At 37.2% G+C, this 22,239-nt stretch overlaps 1 protein-coding gene across 3 annotated transcripts; it reads left to right on the top strand.

Moving 5' to 3' along the window:
• Positions 1-3,206: 3,206 nt before the first annotated feature.
• Chodl (chondrolectin) lies at positions 3,207-22,014 on the top strand. 3 transcript variants are annotated; one of them, XM_059277602.1, is made up of 6 exons: positions 3,207-3,288; positions 12,160-12,469; positions 12,601-12,758; positions 16,447-16,518; positions 18,420-18,522; positions 21,749-22,014. In XM_059277602.1, the coding sequence occupies exons 1-6, from the start codon at positions 3,207-3,209 to the stop codon at positions 21,831-21,833; spliced, it is 810 nt and encodes a 269-aa protein (XP_059133585.1). In that variant the 3' UTR covers positions 21,834-22,014. The 3 variants fall into 3 exon arrangements, 2 of the variants coding, with proteins under 2 accessions (XP_059133585.1, XP_059133584.1); XM_059277601.1 differs by having other exon boundaries at positions 16,432-16,518; XR_009382379.1 differs by lacking the exons at positions 3,207-3,288; positions 12,160-12,469; positions 12,601-12,758; positions 16,447-16,518; positions 18,420-18,522 and adding an exon at positions 20,460-20,540 and having other exon boundaries at positions 21,749-21,851.
• The last annotated feature ends 225 nt before the right edge of the window (positions 22,015-22,239 follow it).

Here is a 22,239-nt window from a genome sequence, read left to right as displayed (position 1 = left end):
ATCAAAGAAGCCCTTAATCTGATTATTGATACAAACCTAGTACTTAGATATCTAATTTTGTTTGGGTAAAGGAGTTAAGCTGTTTGCCATAAAAATTCCATATATCTTTTACTATTCCTTATGTATATCTATAGAGGAAGTAAGTGATCATTATTTGTTAACAAAATTGTTTAAAAATTATTTTTGCTTTCTACTAATTCCAATAGCTGTGCAACATTTCTGTTGCAAGTTTTTTTTTTTCCTGAAACAGGTTCTCACTATTTTGCCTAGGCTGGCTTTACACTTCCTTCTGCCTTAGCATCTCAGGGTTTTGGGATTATTGGCATGAGCTACCATACTTGTCTATGGCATATTTTTTGTTGTTATTTTATTTTCATTATTTAAAACAATGTTTAAATTTAAATATATTTTAGTCATATTCTTCTCCTCCCCCAAGTCCTTCAAGATCCTCCTACCCACTCAATTTTAAGTTGTTTCTCAAAAAACAAAAACCCAATAACACAGCAAAGCTCCCCTAAACTAAGAAAATGAAATAAAACACACCCACAATGATAAAAGTAAACACCAAACTGTAATCAAATAAAAACACACAATAAAAACTGTGAATTCCATTATATGTTGGTCAACTACTCCTGAACCTGAGGCCTGTCCTGGAGTGGTTGATATACCCAGTGCCATTCTATTAGAGAAACTGATCTCTCAGCAGTTATAAGTGGCAGTTCAGTTGTTAGCTTTAGTGGCTAGGCTTTTATTCATTCAGCAAAGATGATTATAGTATGTGTTCAGTTACATGTGGATATTAGCTGTGAAATCAATGATAACCAAGCTACAATCCATAGAACCATAAGGGTAGCTAGTGACTAAGAGTCTGGTCCTCTCTCCGTAATGAATTGTGTGACTATGTCAGGCATCTCTTTGACCAAAGCTTCAGCCAGTGATTCCCACTGACATGATTTCCAGGGCCACACTACAGTTCTATAACCTTGAGTTTTTTTTTGGATTTCCCATTTTCCATTCAAAAATCTTAATAGCATCTCCTCCTTGAGGATATGAACTAGTGATAAAAATAATAGACCCTCTACCAAATCAACATTTATCAACTGCCCATTGCTCTACAATAAGATAGTGTATTCACAGTCAATAACAGAACAAAGTGATATATATATATATATATATATATATATATATATATATATATAACAATATATGTAATATATATTATACAGATACATCATAATTATCTTAGAATTCTACTTTCGTCACTAAAGCAGATCTATAGTTAAGGATCTTTCAATTGCTAAAATGCCTGTTTCTGTGAGACTGGTCCTTATTGTAGCAGTACATACTGCCCTTTCCCAAGAAAAATGATCCAACAGATAGCGAGTCCTTACTTCATATGAAAACCAAAGACAGTAAGACGTGGGAGGAAAGTGTGCTGCCCATTAAAACAGAAAATTATTCTATTTAACAGATCTTGGTGCATTTAAGCAACATAATGAGGAAATGGCCCGACAGTTAAAGCACTTACCACTTAAGCAAAAGGACAAGAGTTAAGATCCCCAAACCCACGTAAGTGCCAGGTGGGTGTTATGTCTCTCCTTTGAAGGTGGAGTAGGGGATCCCTAAGCATGCAGGCTAAGGAGACAACTCATATGGACAAGATCTGGGTTTCAGTGTGAGACCCTGCATTAATGGATAAGATGGAAGAAAGTTAAGGGAGATTCCTGATAGCAACTTTGAGCCTTCACATGTATATCCATTCATACACACACGTGCGTGTGCGGGCACACATATGCACAGACACACACAGTCACACAAAATGTGTATACATGAAAAAACCAAAACTATAAAAATAAATAATAAATTATGATAAAAAGCAACATAATGAAAAAAATGCCAGTTCTACTGAACCTGATTAAGAGAACATTTTCAGTGTTCCTTTCATAGAATACACACACACACACACACACACACACACACACACACACACACTCATTATGAGAACTCTCATGAACTTCCCTGGACACACAAAAGAGGTAAACCAGACATTGGCCTGTTAGAGTAGAGTGGGTCAGATTTGGAAAGGTGTATGTTCCTTAAAGTGAGATTTACATCTAAGGGAAACCATATAGAAACCAAAGAAATACTCTCACTTTATATCCATGAAGTTCCCAACAATTCAGAATATTTATTTTGTCTTGATTTTTTTTTTTTTTTTTTGAACACTGAGATTGAAATCGGTTGAGGGAAAACTTGTTTCCAAGATTCTTTTCAATTTGCTTCTGTGGCAATTTAGTCAAGCAACCTGTTTGGAAATAATCTATCTGCAGAAGCTAGGTGGGGAAAAAGCTGCCACATTATATAATTCACTGAGCGAGTTTTGGCTCCCACTCTGCCAATCCATCTTAAATAGTGGCCAGTGCCCTGCATCTCGCTATACATATGATCAAGCAATTTAGCAGAAAAAGAGAAAGGCCCTGCGACTTGGCATCCCCGTGGACATTTATCTTTGAGAAAACCAAATGGAGCCAACTTTCGCCAGAGTTTAATAGCAAAGCTGTCACATTTTACACAAATGAGTATTGAAGTCTGTTGGCAAATGGGAAGGGGGCGGGGATCAGGGGAGTGGAGGAGGAGGGACTGCTGACTACACTCTTTTCAAAGTGGCTCCAGTTTTTAGGGGAGGGGCCAGCTGCTCTGCTTGGCAGGGGAGATGAAGTAGTTAAAATGATTGCTAGCTAGGGATTGGAACCCCAGGCTCTGGGGTGTATATAAGACGGTGCAGCCAGCGCAGAGCTGCTCTTGCTGCGGCTGTTGCTGTTGGAGCCAGGACCAGGGTACACCGGCTCAACCCCTTAGGACCCAGAGACCAGAGAGGGAAGCGAAGAAGGCTGCTTAGATCTGCGCTGGGGAATCCTGGTTCACCTTTGCAATAGATACAGACACAGGAACCCCTAACCCTGTCCCCTGCCCCCAGACACACGCCCACGGTCTCTTGCGCTCCAGCCCAGTGCCGCACGGGGCACCCTGGCAGCAGGTCCCCGCTGAAGGCGATGCTTACAGGGATCCTAGCTCCTGCTCTGGGAAGGAGGGAGTAGTACCCAGCAGAAAAGCAAGAAGATTGCTGGCTAGAGCCGCGGGTGACTGTGCTGCGGGAGGACACCGCCTTTGCTCCGCCGGACACCTGCTGCAGAAGTCTCGCCACCATGATCCGCATGGTCTCGCTGCTGCTGGGAGCCACGCTGCTGCTCTGTGGCCACGGAGCCTTTGCCCGACGGGTGGTCAGCGGTGAGTCAGGGCAGGGGTACTGTCCGCCCAGCGGAAGACAAGGGACTTGGGACTCTGGGGCAGTAACAGGCAGTTTGCATTAGGGTGGGGACTCCCCAGAGAGTTGGAAAACTGGACTGAGTAGGGCTTCCAAAGAGATGGTGAAAAACGTGTTATTCTTTTCTTTCCCCTTTCTCTCCGCAAAGCAGAAAGTTTTAGTTTTTTGGGGGAAGCGTCCTCTCTAGCTGCGGAGCAAACGCTAGCTAAATCCGGAGCAGCATGGTCTCTTCAGCAGGGTTTTCCACTTTCTTTGGAAGATTGTGAGTGCATCACAGGCAGGCAGGGTTGGGCACCTGCGGAAGGGGTGTGGTCGAGCCAGGCAGACAGAGCCTGGAGGCTAAAAAGCTGCAGCATGAATTGCCACCTCCTGCTGGTCTGGTTCCAGTCCCGCCAGGGTGCTCTCACAAGGATGGCTTCTGAGACCAGCCCAGTTCAGAGGGCTGAGTTTGCAGCCTTTGTTCTCAGGAGGACTGCACTGTCGCCTTCTTTTTTACACACTTCCTTCCCTAGTTAGACAACTCAGGAAACAGAGTCAACTGCAGGTGGGTCGAGGTTTGGTTTGGTGTGTACTTGGTAACGATCTGGGTCTGTGTATCCCGCAGCTGCACAGTTAAGTCTCTCAAATCGGTAAAAGGGAAATAGGTTAAAATTACCAAGCTTCCTAGCTTCGTCTGTCCCCCCACCCCACTCGCCCCCCTCCCCGCCCCGAGCGTCTGTTGTCTAATCTTTGAGCAATTCACATCATACCCACCTCCTCTCAGTTTGGGGAAGTCTCCTAAGGCTATAGACTCTTCAGTGACTGAGATGAATGTGAACAACCCTGCGCATGGCAGCTGTACTGTTACCCATAGAGAAAGCTCTTGCTAGGCTCTTCAAACAGTGGCAACGGGTTTGGTGAATGTAGTAGAGTATTGTTTTAAGGATAAAGTCTTTGCATCTAACATACAAAGCAAACGCGGCCCACTGAAAGCTTGTCCGTCTGCCTGATAGGTGTCACTTATAGATGCGAGACGATAGTAACTTAGAGTTTAGAAACAGGTCTTTAGGAGCTAGTATGTTAAGCCTGCCTCTGATCGTCTCAGCAATTCATGCATTTCACTCAGTCAGATACAGTTCTTAAATGTGCAGGTAAGCAATTAGTCTCCACAGGATGTTCAGAGCCTATGAGTTTAAATCCTTTTCCTTCCCAATTTAGCAGAGAATAAAGAACTGCGTGGAGATCTATCTGGTGGAACCAACTAACTGTACATTTCACTAGCTTTGTTTTCAGGAATTTTTCACATAAATAAACGAACAGCAAGAGACTATGCTTTGAACACATGGCATTTTTGAACAAGCAGGAGCATTCCATTAATTTAAATAATGTTTCTTTGTTGTATTCTTATTTATATGCTGTAAAGTTCCAAGGGGGGAGGGAGAGATCCAGGGTAGAAAATAGAACTCAAGCACTTTGTTGATGGAAAGTTTAATTTTCATTGTACTTCTACACAAATTATTCCAAAACTTGGGCTATGCTTTTCTTTAGCAATTCATGGGCATCTGGAAGGTGACATCTGGAACATTTCTGAGTAACTGAGCATGATTTATTTGATTTAGTATAAATGATGATGTTGACTTGAGATTAGAACAATTAGTTATGTTTTTCTTATGAATAATTTGATTGTCTTTGTATTGAAATTTATCTATCTATACACTGATTTATGAATAATTCTAGCTGTGATGGGCTGAGCAGAGAGCAGCCTAAAATCTGTTATTTTTGAAGCAATATTTCCTAACAGTCCACTGTCAGCCTGTTGATATTTGTTCTGAATGGTGTAGCAACCATTTTATGCCACTAGGGACCAGTTACCCTGTCTCTTCTCAAGTGTCTGAAGAGAAGTGAGACAGCTTCTTTGCTTTCCACTGTTTGGAACATACTTAGAACACACAGAAAATAATTTCTACTTATTATATTTCAGGACAATCATTTATAATTCCTTTGAAATATCAAATAATCACTTACCCTCCATATCCTCAAAAGACAGACACTGGCAAACTTAATATCTAGATATGTTTTTCATGTTTCAAAACATTCAACAAGATACATTGTAATACTTTTAAGCACATTATTTTTATGGTGAAAATAGTTTAATTATTAAATACATTTCCTGCAACTTTGCCATCAGCTGATCTGCATAAGATTTAATAGTATCCGATGTAATAGGGCAGTGCACAGAGACACACAGAGAACTCTGATGATAATAATCAGTGTATTTACTGAATTTGTGATTCCTGCTGGGAAACTAATTTGAGGATCTGAATTGTATGGTGATTTCTAACTTCACACTGATGGGTGGGGGACATCTGTTGCATCTCTTTAATCATTCAATTCAGAAAGTCACTAGCTGGTAATCACATTTTTCTTCTGACAAAGTTTGAGGTTTTTCTTTATGGTAAAATATGAAAATGGGGCATTAAAACTGAAGTCTCTGTGGGACAGTATGTCTCAAAAGCAAGTGACATTTTATTTTAAAACATTTGAAATATTTTAATGAAATCTTTGTTTGTTTCTTTCTTTTTTTTCTTAGAGTTTGGATCACTAGTTCCCAACATCCTCAGGCTGCAATGTGGCATTAACCATATTCAAGGCATCCCTCAATTTCTCCAGAACTCTCTTCCATATTCAGTCTTAACTCTACTACAACTGAGATACACTTTGTCTGAGAGACTAAGGGAAAACAGACCTTTAGAAACAAGGTTACAAGGCCTGTGACTGACTACCCCACAGCAATTCATGTGCTTCACAGAGTCAGACATAAATTTTAAATGTACAATTAACCAATCACTCTCCACTTTCACTAGAACATTTGGAGTCTCTGACTCTAAGTCCCTTTCCTCCATACTTTAGCAGAAAATAAAAAGTTCACTGTAGAGAGATCTAGCTAGTGGAACCAGTTATGTGCAGATTTCTCTTTTTATCATGTAGAGAACACAGAATATTACATAAGTGATGACCAGTAAGTAGCTTTAAAAAGGTAATTTAATAGTAAGAAAGATGCAAGTGAAACTGCAGAGCATGTTCTATCTTAGAGAAAAATCCCATGACATCATCAAAGCAGAAAATGATGATAGTGCAGATCTCAAAGATGCAATTACTTTAAGTATCTCTTGGGCAAGAAGGCAGCAAATTAATCTTATTACTAAGCATTTAATAAACTACCCATTTATCACAGGCATTGTTCCTTAGTGGCTGTTCATCATTATCATATGGTGGCACTCTCTGTACATGAACGCTAAAACTGGCTCTGTAATTTAAAAAGAACTCTGAAGGGGAAATACAGCTGATACATCGTTAGTAATTTTTACTACTTACATCTCCCTTCTGTGTTAGATTTTCACATATAGGTGCATTCATATAGATAACTGTGAGGTGAACATTTAAAAAAAACTGTTTTAATGTAGTGCTGCTGGAACAGCACCCCATGATATTTTGACTATAGTCATAGTTTTTGCATTGGAGATGACATTCAATTTAGGCTTTAATTGTTTTATTGAGAAAATAAAAGAACAGATGACAAATCATTTTTATATCTATGTATATATCTATATACATATATTCAGAGATAGAAGTGTCCTTAAATTAACTCTGATCTAATTATTACTCAACATGAAAAGTACACACTCAAAAACAATTTCTCAATAGAGAATCCTGTGCTTTTACCAGCATTCAGTAACCAACCAATGGCTATATTAAATCAATGTCTCTAACACAGAATAGATTCATGGCACGTACATTTATCAAACCCTTTATTCATAAAGTCTGTTACTTGAGACACATGTGGAGAAGCATAGAAATCATGGAAAATGGGCAGCATCAGCATTGAGACTGTCTCAAAACCCAAGTGTGCAGTTATGATCTGTGTGAACTTGGACAAACTTTTAAACTCTGTCTGTGTCCCCTTTCAAAGATGGGATGAGAAAGTCTACATCATACAGTGGCTTGAAGGATCAAAAGTTTTGATACAATTAGTGCCTTGTGAATGTAGAGAGAGTAGGAGGAGGGGCTTAGCTTGGTAAGCACTGTGCCTAGAGTTGAGTTTTCTAGAGGCGAAGGTAACTTTTCTAGTTGAATAGCTTATAAGAAGGACCTCTTAGTTATATGTCAACGGATTCTGATTTCCCACTTCCTCTGAAGACTTGGTTTTCTCACTTCCTCTGAAGGTGTGAATTGTACTGGAAGTGAAGTCTCATATTTCAAATTATTGTTCAATATCAGACAATTGTTAGCATTAGTTCTATGAAACATATAGCCTATATCAGTTTTTAAGGAAGCAGAAATGACCATGGAAGTTTTGTTCATTCTAATTACCTGCAGTTCTGCAGGACTTAAGGTACTTCTTTTTGATTGGCTGTTTAAACTCTCAAGTCATTTTATTATGAACTTTCATTTTGGATGGTTTCCATTCATAATATTTATATCTATTTCAAATATCAGGATGTTGGACTATGAGGTCCCTGCCTTCTCAGAGAGCTGGTGGTGTTTCTTGGGGGAGGGGTAAATAAGAAAGACTGGGGCCACCACCATCCCTGAAGTGACCCACGATGGCAAATTTGATTTTTCTCAGTGTAAGAGAACAGATGCCAGCTATTGTGCACTCCGCAATTAAATGAATCCTGAAACTCATCTTGCATAAGTAATTTAATTTTAATAAATCTGTCTTAACTTCAAATGAAAATTCTTAAGAAATTGATGTACTCTTGAGAATTGCAAATAGAACACTTACAGTAAACGACATTCTCTTTTACTTAGTTCAGGATAATTGTCTTTGTTCTCAGAGATCATACAATTTATGTACTTCAACACCACCACATGTTTTAGTGTGTTTTGAGGGGGATAGGAAAGAATTATGGTAAAAATATTTTTTTGGATTATAGTAATGAATCTTAAGTTTTACCAATTTGGTTTAGGTGAGATTTATCATATTGTCCCTTTTTTACATTTTCATTATTTTTCAATTAAAAGTTAATCATAACAGAAGAAAAGAAATTTATAATTTTTTCTATGTTTCTATTGAACAACATGTAATAATTATTTAATGTTGGTTATCATTTATTATAGTAAGAGGGATAAGGGAAAGTTTGACAACCTCATAGCTGCAGAACATTCTACAATAAATAATTTGAGTAAAGTAAAACCAAATTGTTGTTCCTATTCAAGAAGAAACATTGTCATAACTTCATGAGTTTACTTTGAAGCCAATTTCAAGCTTTGCTAACATTTATCATTTTCATAACTATGAAAAACCAAAATCCTTATTTATAGAAATAATAACAGAATATTACTTGTGACAATGATAGAACTGTTTAACAGCTATTAATAAAAATTTTCTGTATATAAAAGAACATATCTAGGTTTGTGGCTCAGCGTGGTCCCCTGTATTTACAAATCTGATAGGGGTGAATATTTCTTTCTATAATTCTATGCAAATTCACTTTGAGAAAATTTAAATTTGTAAATAGTTCTTCGATTTGGAGATTATTTAGTTTCAGGTGCACATCCAGAGTATTTTCATGAAAGTAATTACACAAAGCCATCTTGAACTTTTCCTTTTAATAATGTTTCTAGAATCTGGAGTGGATGGTCTTTGTAGATAAGCCAAAACTAAGTAATTTTCAACTAGAGATTCTGAATTGAGACTTCTTTATAGTTATGCATGTAACCTTAGAGTAGCATAAACCACTGTATGACTTTCAGAAAGATTACCCTCCCAAAAATATTTCTGAAAGATTTTATTTGAATATGATGTTTAAAAGCAAAAGTCAGGGAACGTTTTCATGTGAACAACCAGGGCAAGGAGGGAGGTCATCATAATTGTTCTCTAGGAAGGCTGGCTTTTCTGGGAGTTGAGAAAGTCACATCAGAAGACATGCATTAGCAGAACTTGTCTGGGAATTAGGGCAACATTTGTTTCCCAGCTGTTCAAGTTCCACTGTGATCACAGCCAAATGGGATCAGCGAAAGTGCAGCAGCAAGCCCCGTAGCTCCAGCTTCTGCTCATTTTGCCACAACTTGGGCCAAATGTGCACAGTAAGGTAGAAATCAGTAGTAAAGTAGAATTATATGTAAAGGTATTCACCCTGTCAGCACTAACTGATTCTATATGAGCCATAATAATTGCTCAGTGTGTCTGTAATTTCCTGGAAACTGCCTTGCTCTCCCTGACCTGGTAGTAGCTTTTTAGTTCAAACATGAAGACTCAGCTGATATTCACCGAATGTCCTTTGGGGTTAACGTATCTGTTCCAGCTGATAAAAGGCTTCTGTCTTGATCCCCTCAAGAGTCCTCTTTCTTGCAGCCATCATCATATTTGTACATTTATTGGGATCATGGATTACTCCATCTATAGGGAAAGACTGCCTGATACAGAGTGCCAAGGTTGGCATTTTTCCCCAGGACCTATGTAGCATCAGTTGTGAATTATTTAAAATGCAATTCTTTGCCTAGGCGTCATTACTTATACTTTTTACAATGTAACATAATAGTATTAGGAATCTCTACATTGTACTCAGAGCTCTCAATGCATTTTATTGTAAGTGCTATCTTAGTTTTATAAATGAGTGAATTTCAATCACATTGTATACTTTCACCATGTATAAACTAGAGATAAATTTATCTTTTAATATATCTAAGATAATGAGCAGTGAATTTTACCACATAAATCATATCCAGGCAGCCTCTTAAGGTACCCTGGTTTTGTTACATATAAATACATGTTACTCACCAAAAAATCCTGCTATTTTTGTCTCTCTTTCCATTGAGAGCTTGCAAAGTAATCAAAAAAATAAATAAAAGCAGTATTTAATAAAAATGCTTTAGTAAAATACAGGGCTAAATGTCTTTGGGGGTGAAAATTGGGAACTTGAAAACTCAGGGGAATGTAGCTAAGATATATTTGGAAACTCAGAATATGTAAAGGATGTACTAGATGAAAATAGGATGAGAGTTTGCTTCTTGAATACAAAAATAAAATATAGACTTGTAAGAATCATTGGAATCTTACAAGGAGCAACTATTTTAAACAGTGAAATAGTCACAAAATATAATAATAATCAAGGGTAAATTTTCAAATTTATGTATGATGTATATTAGAACTAAGCATTGGGATTTCCATTGCTTACTGTCAATGATTATTTCAGATTATTTGCCCTACTAAACCTCTTTAGCTCATTTCCCATGGTCATTACTACTGATATGTTAATTTTTATTAAATTCAGTTAACCTGTATATGAATTTGTTTGTACTTTTCAATGTACAGCTCCTAAGTCCAGATTCCAGTTAGCTGGCTTGTTTCTATTGCTGGAATAACCATTTTATGTTTTCAGCTTTTGTTAAGATCCTGAATGCTTATCACTTAAATACTGTTGTGAGGTAAATGGTCTTCCACCAACTTCTGCTTGCTCTTGCCTTGAGTGTCATTCCAGATCACAAATTGAGCTTCAGGGGCTGGGAGAATGCTGAATGCTGTAATGTTGATGCAATGTAGTTGCTCAGCATGATGGACTGTAATTAAGAGTATAAACTATAAATACTTTACTTATCACAGTATTTAAGCATGACTCCCCCCTTCTACAAATGACAACTTTCCTTATAGACTGAAAAATTAAAAAGACACTGTAAGAGGATGTCAAATATTTATTTTATGTGTGTGCTGGGAGTAAAAAGTCATGTTCTCATGCTTGCACAGTGAGCAATCTACCCATTGAGCATCTCCCAAATTCTATCATTTTTATAAATTGAAATTAATAGACTAGAGAAGAAAACTTTACAATATTTTTGGATGAGAGAGTACTCTTACAAAATATTTTTGTTAATTCTTTGAGAATATCATACAATGTATTTTTATCACAGTCAGTCAAACTCTTTAACTCCTCACAGACCTGCCACCACCACCCTGTCCTTTCCCAACTTCGTGCCCTCCTCTTTTTAAAATTAATAATTCATCCACTCTAAGATGTACTGTCCATATACTTCTTGAATAGGACCATCCACTCAAACATATTTGATCTGGTAGAAACATCACCCTTAAAGAAAACTGACTCTCCCTTCCCAAGAAACCATCAGTTGTCCATAGTTTCTCAGAGCTGGGGCCTCATGAGACTCTCTTTCTGCTATATGCTAAAATGCTGAATGACTTGATCCTGAGCAGGTCTTGTGCAGGCAGCTGCAACTGTTGAGAATTCATGAGTACAGTGTTCCTACATTGTCTATAAGTCATTCTTTTGCCCTGGTCCTCCCTAACATTTGGCTTTTACATTCTTTCTCCACCCTTTCCATGATGGTACTTGGGTAGGAGGGTCTGATATAGATGTCCTATTTCTGGCTGAATATTCTATAGTCACTTCTTCTTTATGTTTTGATCAGTTGTGAGTTTCTGTGCTAACCACCATCCACTGCACAAAGAAACTTTTCTGATGAGGTTTGAGAGGTGCAGTAGTCTATGGGTAGAGAGATAAGAATTTAGAGGGAAATTTTGGTAATATGTCCACTCACCCAAATATCAGTAATATATTCACCCTTGTGGCTTGTGAGGTCCCCAGTCATTAGTTCTTGACCAGATTTGCAATACCAGGTATGAGTTTCCTCCTGGAGAGGCAGGACCTAAGTCTAATTAGAGAGTAGTTGTTTACTCCCATAACTGTTATGCCACTATTACACCCATGGACGTACTTGGAAAAAAAGAGTTCTTGATAGTGTTTCTTATTTTGATTTGTTCTTTTATTATGATTAATGTCAAACTTATGAATAGAGACCTCACAATCAATTTATCTATATTTTTTGTTTGTTTGTTTTAGGTCAAAAGGTGTGTTTTGCTGATGTGAAACATCCGTGCTACAAAATGGCCTACTTCCATGAACTGTCTAGCCGAGTGAGCTTCCAGGAAGCACGCCTGGCTTGTGAAAGTGAAGGAGGTGTCCTCCTCAGTCTTGAGAACGAGGCTGAACAGAAGTTAATAGAGAGCATGTTGCAGAACCTGACCAAACCTGGAACGGGGATTTCAGATGGTGACTTCTGGATAGGACTTTTGAGAAGTGGGGATGGCCAAACGTCTGGTGCCTGCCCAGATCTCTACCAGTGGTCTGATGGAAGCAGCTCCCAGTTCAGGTAAGCTGTAACTGGACCCGGAAGTGTTTATCGATGCCCTGGAGGAGTCATAAGGGCAAAAGAAAGGCCCTGATACCTAGGAACACTCAGACCACATGTTACTGAGTGTCCTTTTGACTCTATATTTGTAGGAACTGGTACACTGATGAACCTTCTTGTGGAAGCGAAAAGTGTGTTGTCATGTACCATCAACCAACTGCCAATCCTGGCCTAGGAGGTCCCTACCTTTACCAATGGAATGATGACAGGTGCAACATGAAGCACAATTACATCTGCAAGTATGAACCTGGTAAGAGACCTTCATAGCTATAGTAAATTTTGTTCATATTAGTCCTTGTCTTCATGGTTTCCAGCCTTCCTCTATTATTCCTATGAAAGAGGCATCACCTAACAACTCGCCCTGTTAATGTACTGAAGCTTGTTGCTTGCTGGAGAGAAAACCTGCCAGTATATTGAATAAAAGGGAATGGGTAGAAACATTTGTTGGGAGAGGCCTTTCAAGAGAAAACAATATTTTTTACAAGAACCAAACAGTGCTGTTGTAATTATATTTTGTAAATGACAAATGTCTACATGAAAATATCTTAAAAAGATTGTGTGGAAAGTAGGTATAGGCTGCCAAAGCGCTTATAGACTTGCACACTTGTGAGCAATAGTTCCTTGGTTCTTTCCCGCTGAGTTTAGGGGAGCAAATAGCTTTCCCCAGGCATACTATTTCACCGTGTTACAGCATAATACTTTCCATGTGGTCCTTTATCTGAGCTTAAATCCTTTCTCAATAGTTAAAAGGAGTAGGGTCACATTACACATTCTTCATCTGATTTGTATTTTTTGAGAAATGACACTTTTGTTAGTTTTCTTCTGAAATATTCAGTTGCTTGTCATACTCAGCAACTGGGAAAATTACCTTGACCTAAGTCACAGTAGTGTGGCTTCCCACTGAATGTCGTGAAATTGAGTTACTTTAATAAAACACTTCAATTGAATTGGGATTTAAACTAAAAGAAGGACTAATCAAAAAATGTGGAAACATATATTTGATTGTCTTAGACACTCAAGTTAGATACTTAAGCCTTGATATATTTATTTTTCTATTTTTCTCTACAATATTGAGAAGGGTCATTTTAACTTTTCTGAAAGACTGTCAGCATGACCTCATATTATGTTCCCATAGAAGGCAATTATATCCAAGTACCCTATTCCTATTATTCTCTTGAAATTACACAATTTCTTTTCTCATAAAGCCATGAAGCAAAAGGGATTATTGGATTAGACTTACCCTTCTCTTATGTTTATCCTGCTCTTGAGTATGTTAGCCAACTTTTTATATCCCTGGTGAGTTTATCCTTTGCCCTGGGTTGCTAAATCTGTCATTACACTCCTGGAAGCCTTTGCAAAGCTAAGTCTGTTATTCATTTCTATTCTTTCTAATTGTGTCTTAGAGAAATACAGTTAAGATTCTGTGATATTTTAAATTTGCTGCAACACTTGACGTTTATTAATGAGAGGGTTAAAGGAATGAGTATAGCTGTGTAATCTGTATATATGTATTTTTATATTATACCCATGATCAGTTTGAAATTTATTATTTACTTTCATATTTCTACTCTCATATACTATCTAATAGCATGATCAATGGTGTTGAAAATGTTAAAAACAATTACCCTGGTTATTCAGAAATGAGAAAATTCAATTTTATTTTTGTCCTCATCTCTACTGAAACACATATATATTCTTTTGGTTCACTGATACCCATTTTTATGGCAGTACTTGTAAGTTATTTTTGTGTTAAACTTGTCTTTTGGATCTGATGAGGTGACTCGGAAGAGAAAGACACTTGTTACCAAGTCTGAAAACTGAGTTCAATCCCCGGAATTTATACAGTGGAAAGAGAAAACCTGCTTCCTCAAGTTGTCTACTGGACTTCACATGCACACCATGACACTCATGCTCCCAGTTACACACAAACATGACACTCATGCTCCCAGCCACACACAAAATAGATCTAATTTTAAAAAATTAACATTGCCCTATGGGATTTTGTTTTTAGATAAAAATAGATTATATAAAATTAAGTTACTAGACTTTTATTTAATTCACAATCACATTGAAGTTTGTTAGAAATGTTTTAAGTGTAATTACTTTGTTGACTAATTTCATGTCTTTATAAATTGTTCCAAAACATCAGTTGAACACCTGCATTCATATACTAATGAACTCATTTAGAAAAATAACTATAGATTAGGAAGCTATTAAAGTATCAGTTAAATTTAAAATTTATGAAAACATTACTACAGGATGATGGGTGGTTAAACTACCAGTGAATTGAGATTGTAGGATAATATGAGGAATGATAATTCTTTAAAACATTTGTGTGTTCCAAAGTCTACAGAAAATGCTCTATGTAACATAAAATGACAAGAATAAAGAGTCTAATTTCTTTGACCAATGAAAACATTTACAGTTGATTTTGTTATTATTGTTGTTGCTTGTTTGCTTTGAGGCAGAGTTTTACTCTATGGCCCAGTCTGGCATGAAACTCAAAATATAGACTCATGGTGAACTACTAGGCTTGTCATGAATAAAAGGATGTTATAGGCTTATAGAGGGAAATTACAGTTTAATACTCCACCCTCAAAGAACTTCATTAAAGAAGAAATAGTCACAGATACCATGATGGGGTACCTGAAGAAAATACCCTTCATTCTTCTCCAGTTCCCTAAGAAGAGCTCTATTCAGAGTGTCTCCATTCAGAGTAACAGGAGTTCTGAAGAAGAAGCTCCTTCAATTCCATTTACTTCTGGAGTATTAGAGAAGTTATAGCGTATACCTCAGGGGGCAAGACAAAGACCTCACAGGAGAGAGGATCACTTCACCTCAGGAGGAACAAAGGGAATGAATTCCTTACTCTTATAACTTTACACATGTGAAATTTAGAGGTTGGAGGGGGGCAGGCGTCATGCCATGTGGCCTAACCTGTGTGCCAGGAGTTTGAATAGAGGTGTGTGTGTGTGTGTGTCACCAGATAAGAGTTATAGTTGGTTCAGACTTGGGGGTGTGGGATGGAGGTCTTGTAGTTAGATGTAAGTGGAAGGAAGGAGACTTCAAAGCCACAAGAGCCTTGCTGATCAACTTGAATGTGCTTCACTACAGCAGGTGGGTGGTAGGTAGGTGGGGTAGATGGAAGGTTTGTAACCTATTCTTGCTTGCTAGTTTTTTTTTCTCATTAATACAATTTTCTTTGGCTAAACTGTTAATGCCACAATTGGTTTTGTAGGGGAAAAGTATATAAAATGGTAGTACCAGACCATGCTAAGAAATCTTAAAAATTTCCCATGCATTTCACAATTGAAAGATCTAATCACATAAAGCTGGAACTGAAACAACCTGTAAATCTTGACTTGCTATTATTTAAAAGAGCAGACCCTATTGGAATTCACATCGAAGGATGTCCTTATTTGGGTAGCATAGACATGATTTTCAGATGGCTGCTGCTTAAATCAGCAATTCCACATGCAACTGTGCAGTTGTCTGCTCATTATTACTGCACAGCACAGGTTATTGCTTAGAGAATTTACCTTTGTTTTCTTTTAAATTACGTCTCATGTCTTACATTTTAAGTTCACAAATTATTGTTTGCTCCTGTCGCTTTGGGCCCCTTTGTCATTACTGATTGCAGCAAGCTTCCTTCAGCACTCTACCACTTCGGGTTGCTAAACGAAGTTTGGGATTATAGAAGGAATTGATCAAATTGGTTCTTTTATTCAGACATAATTAAATATTGACTATTGTTAGTTAATTTTATGTACATTTAAATTCAGAATATATATTTGACTGCAAATATTCATAAATCCAAATCAACTTTTTTTTTACCATTTTACTGATAAATTTGTATTTTTGTTGATGTTTGCATTTTCCTTATTTAATTTATTATTTATTATTCCTACGCTCATTCTTTACAGAGATTCAGCCAACAGACCCCGTTGAAAAGCCGTATCTTACAAACCAACCTGGAGACACCCATGAGAATGTGGTTGTTACTGAAGCAGGTTAGTCCCTTGCATGTGTTCTTACCTCTCACCTAAAGAACTGTGCTTTGAACCAGTGCTTTGCATTGACCCCGGGGAAACCTCTCTTGTGGTTCAGGGATGTGATGCATTAATTATGGGCCCATAGACATTTACTTTTGACCTACACTAGAAATAATTATGCAAGGATGCATTTTGAATAGAATAACCTTTAAAAAATTTCTATTTCAAGTATCTAATATGAAACTAAGGTATCAACATTAACACTTGTTATCTACAAAACATTTCCCAATATAATATAGTAGTTATCATGTATGCTGGCATATTTAGTGGCCTGGAATACTTACTGCTGAATGTTCAGGGCTGGTCTTGTGGTAGAGATGAGGTATAAAATAAGCATCATTATAGTGTGTGTAGTCCTCCCTGGTGTAAATACTTCAATCTGATCAATTTCAGACTATCACTGTGATATCACTGTATGGCTTGTTGGAAGGAGATGTACACAATGTGCTCGCTGCCACTGTAGAAGAGAGAGTAAAAAATGCAATCCCCAGTGCAAGTTCCTTATTAGCTAGCAACTCCTCAAATATTCCTTAAAACATTTTTTGACATGACCTAAATCCAGAGGGACAGAAATATTATCCTATTTGTTTTGTGAATATTGATCCAAAGACCCAAGTGTTTCAAAACCAATAACTCATAGACAGAGGCTCAGAAGGAAGGCTAAGCACTCCACAATCACTATTCTCTGGATTTTGATCCTCCTACACAGCCCTATGGTCATAAACATGTGGGACACACACACACATACATACACACACATACACACACACAACATGAAGTAAGGAAGAAATAAGTAGAGGGATTTGTGAGAATTTGGAGTGGGGAATGAGGTGTGGGTTTGATTAAAATAAAGTGCATTTATATATGAACTTAAAAATGTGTTAAACAGCTGCATATCTCAGAATAACCTATTACTAGATCTCATTAAATACACCCCTTAGCAAAGAAAAAGATAAACAATGAGATGCATATATTATGGCCAGCTTTAGTCAGAACCATTATGATTCGTGATATTGTTAGCTAACTTTCAGTTTGCAAGCCAAATGCAATGTCTCCCAGTTTGTTTTCCTTATACAAACATGCTCTTAAGCCTTTGGGCCTTTTCTGTTTCAGGGATCTGATTTTAGCATCATCCATAATGTCTAAACACAATTAAAATTGTCAGTAAATAATTAAACTACAGATATTTTTCCTCCTAAAGTATTGAAAATGTGTATAATAGTGTCATTTCATGCTCTGTAGGTCTTGAGTGTTAGTGATTTTCTCCAAAATATAAGAATGCTTGCCATCATTGAGAGGAAGAGAACAGGGTTAAAAGATGACCTATTTTCAGAATTTAATTAAATCATGTCATTGTCTCCAGAGTCTAATGTCTCCGGGTTATGATTGCATCACTACCTTGTATGTGCTTATTGTCACTTAATGCCAGATGCTTACATTTTCTCATGACATTGAGCTTATTGGCTAAGATAATTCATTATCTACTAAGTCTACAATGATTATAGTAATTATTATTCCTTAATATAATGTCTTCACTTCTCCAATGATGCAGAAGAATTAATATAATGAGAGAGCTAAGATTATTAACATGTTGTGGAAATTAGCCCATGTTTGAATTGGAAATGTAATAGAAATTTAAAGGCATGCATATTTAATTGAGAATGTGAACCAGGGCATTACAGTTTTGTTTATATTTTTTTCAAAGTGTCTATGTATTTTTCATAAGTTCTTGTACTTGGAGTTTACCTTTTGGTAACTGTTCTATTTTACCTTAACCTTTAGGGAAATTTGTTCATAAATTTACTTTTGAGTTCCTTCCTGAGCTATCACTGAACACTACAACTGTTTTATTTTTGTAGGTATAATTCCCAATCTAATTTATGTTATCATACCAACGATTCCGCTGCTTTTACTGATACTTGTTGCTTTCGGAACTTGCTGTTTCCAGATGTTGCATAAAAGGTAAAAAACATATTTGTTTCAAGATAATTAAGAAAAAACCCTTAAAAGTACTTTGAGACACCTTTTAAAAATGTGAAAATGTTGCTATGCCTTTAACTTATATTAAAGGATTTTAATGTCCTTGCCTGTCAGTAAAAATCCATCACACGAAGAGTTATAGAATGTACTGATATTATATGAGGAATCCAGTATCTCCTTTACATTTCACAAGTCCTACAAATTGCTTGCCTTACTGTTTCTGCTTTTTAGTCAGGAAAACGGTAGCTCAGTTGGGTCATCTTCAGTTGCCTTGCTTCGCACAGTTAGCACATGTGGTGGGTGTGAAGTGGGAGTGCTCGTAAGCTCATGTGAGATGCACTGTATTATATGGGCTCTGGATTGTTACATTAAATTGATGTTAAACCTTTCAATCTGGATATCAAGTTACATATAAGATTTGGTTTTAAAGGCATATATGTAGCATAGTTTCAAGATTCAAATAATAAGCTTCTGTTTTATTTCAAAAAGACATTTTAAGACTAGGAAATTAAATGTCGTTGTGAAGACAGCAAGTTAAATGTGGTGTCCTTGAGAGGCTGAAGCAGGATTACCACGAGTGTAAGGCCAGCTTGAGCTCGTGAGTTCCAGGACAGTCTGAGCTATATCATGAGACCTTGTCTCAATAATAAAAAAAAAGTTCATTGTTTTCTAAACACACACACACACACACACACACACACACACACACACACACACACTGGGTACTATCTGGCAGATATTTTGAAATAAAGTGATATATCCTAATAGCAAGAATTCTAAGGACTTGTCCAACACTTATTCATGCTTATTATTACCCTTGAGTCAGTGAAGTGAACTTTTTATGTGTGGTACAGTCTGTCAAAAAATTTCAATAAATGAAGTATAAATATGTATCAAATTAGAAACTAGAAGATGCATTTAGATAAGGAGAGATATGCTGGAATAAATGACCTCTTTGTTTTATGGTCAAATAACTGTTCGAAAGAAGGCTTCCATCAAAGAAGAAGGACCTGCAAGTGAAATCATTTTTCTCTTTTTATTTCATCATCTTCTTTTCCTTAAATAAATCCTAAAGTGCCTGAGAAGTAGCAACCCCCCTGAAAGGACATTAGCTGTACATGACTCATGTGTATTAATGAGCCATCAAATCCAGATGTGCCTGGCACTACATGCCTGCAGTCCCTGAACTCAGGAGGTCGAGGAGCAGAAAGATTGCTAGTTTGAGTCCAGCTGGAGTTCCATAACAAGAACGTATCTAAACGAACAAGCAGACACCTCCCACCAGCCAAATCACACCGAAGGAAAAAAAAAAACCCAAAATCAAAATCAAATAAAACATAACAATAATGTATTTGAAAATACAAAAATAATTTAAACTAAAAATAAAGGGTATTAAAATGAAGTCTAGAAAATCAGTATTATATTTGTGATCCTCTTGACTTTCATTAAAAAACACATGAGACAATATACAATTTATTTCCCAGTATTTTATATATAATAAACACAATACAAAACATGTCATTTCTCGCCCTAATTCTGAAGACTATGGACGAAATTACGTTTGATTTCTCATTGGGAAAGCAATGGTGTAGGAAGACTGTAAATTCCCTCTTAGCCCAGACTGATTGTTAAAATGGCCATTTAAGTAGCAAACTCGTTAGTAAACATTAAATACATGATTCAGACATGCTCCCTTGTCAAGTTAAATGTGTTAATGTGTTGAGCAGCAGCATCTCCTCAAAGGCTTGTTCTGTTTTTCCCAAATGGTGGTTGTATTCATTCAAAAGATCTGTGACCGTTCACACTTGTTTCAAAGTTTCAGAGTGAGAAAATAAACCAGAATTGGGCTCCTTCGGTTGCCGGGATGAGCTGAAGTCCTTTGTTTGTCATTCTTAGAACCTCCCCTTTTCCTTTCTTCCAGGAGAGCAAGGAGAACCCTCATCAAAGACTCCACTCCATTATCATCCGCGTGCCTTGCAGAAAGTTTAAATTCCAACCTGGTACACATGGTGGTTTCTCTCCTTCCATATCATTTCCAGAACAACTTTCCTTCCTTTAACTAGTAGAACTTTTTAAAGGAAATAGTAAAGCCACATTAACAACTTAACTACTCTTCTTACCATTTAAAATAGTCTGCTCTTCATAAACTTTGCCTGACTTATTTTTGCTTCATGCTAGTTGTAATTGGTAGAATTAAGTTATGTCGACCTTATTTGTCCATATAACATGCAATTTGGGATTTTATTAATCACAACAACACTCGATTTGATATGAACAAAATATTTCCCATAGCAATGATTGGGGCTTTAGAAATAGTTCTTTTTCTTTGTCTTCAAGGAGTTCTGCAAATCTGCAGGATGATGGAGTGGTGCAGGGGTGTGTCTGTGAGGGTGGCAAACGCTATTAGAGGCTTAAGTATGAATACCTAAGGGTAGAAGTAAGTACTAAACACAGGGAATGTGGACAGACCAGGTGAGAGATCATCCTCAGGAACCTAAAGCAAAGAAATGCAGATCTTGACATGTAATTGGAAAGAGAATGACTTGAGAAAACTTGCAAACAGACACTTGTGCAGGAGCCTGAGCAGTGAGCACTGTAGGAAAAACATTCAGAATCCCAGACACAGGCTATCATGGGGGCCTAGGTCTAGTTCTATAGGACAGAACTCACAAGCATCTAAATCACCACATATGTGTCTGCTTTGCACTTCCACTGGTCTGAGAGAGAGGCACAATTAAGCTTTCTGTACACAAGTGACCTACGTACAGTTCGGGACGACTTATGGTAGGAGGTAGACAGACATTTCTTACATTAGGTCCATAGCATGTGTTTAGATGATTTGACACCAACTGTAGCAACCATTATAGGAGAGTATCCATAAAGCAAGATTTAGAAACCTGGCCAAAGAAAACAAGGCTTATTGAGGGAAAACGGAAAGTTTTAGTACTCTGCCAGGCATTATTATGCATGTGCGTTTGAACTGTCAACAGATGTAGGTATGTTTGTTGGTTTGTTTTCACCTCTCATGAGAACTGTTTGTCATCTTCACACAGTGGGATAATCTAGACTTTTTTGTAGGAATAGAAAATATGCTGAAGAGGAAAGAAGAACTCATAATATCTGTCTGAGCATCTCTCTTTGGATGAACACATGACCAGCCTGATAAGAAGATTCAGGAACTGAATTTATTTCTTTTTGTGTTTTTCAGTAAAGGAAGAACCAAAACTAGCCCGAACCAGTCTACACTGTGGATTTCAAAGAGCACAAGAAAAGAAAGTGGCATGGAAGTATAATAATTAACTGACTTTGCTCCAGAAAATAAAAATAGTTTTGTAATTCTTGATCAGTGTAAGGAAAGGCATCATTAGCTTGGAATGGCTTGAAATCTCAAAGGATCTACAAGATGAACTGTAAGCTCCCCCTTGAGGCCAATGTCAAAATAAATTTTATATGTTCATAGTTTCACTTACAAAATATGCTGTGTTAATCATGGAGACCTGCTTACTCAGCTAAAGGATGCACCCACACTTCATGTAAATGAAATGGACCATGCAGATAAAATCTCGGCGGACACATCTGGAATCCCTGTGTTGGAAGTAGTTCCTTTTGCCCTTTGTCCCCTTTATCATTTTGATCGACTTCATGTAATATAAATTGTATTCAAATTTACAGTGTGTAGAAACATTGTACCTTTGCAAA

Source organism: Peromyscus eremicus, chromosome 12 (assembly GCF_949786415.1).
Source record: "Peromyscus eremicus chromosome 12, PerEre_H2_v1, whole genome shotgun sequence".
Taxonomy (NCBI): Eukaryota; Metazoa; Chordata; class Mammalia; order Rodentia; family Cricetidae; genus Peromyscus; species Peromyscus eremicus.
The sequence above is the reverse complement of the archived record's forward strand: the minus strand, read 5'-3'. Positions and strand labels throughout refer to the sequence as shown.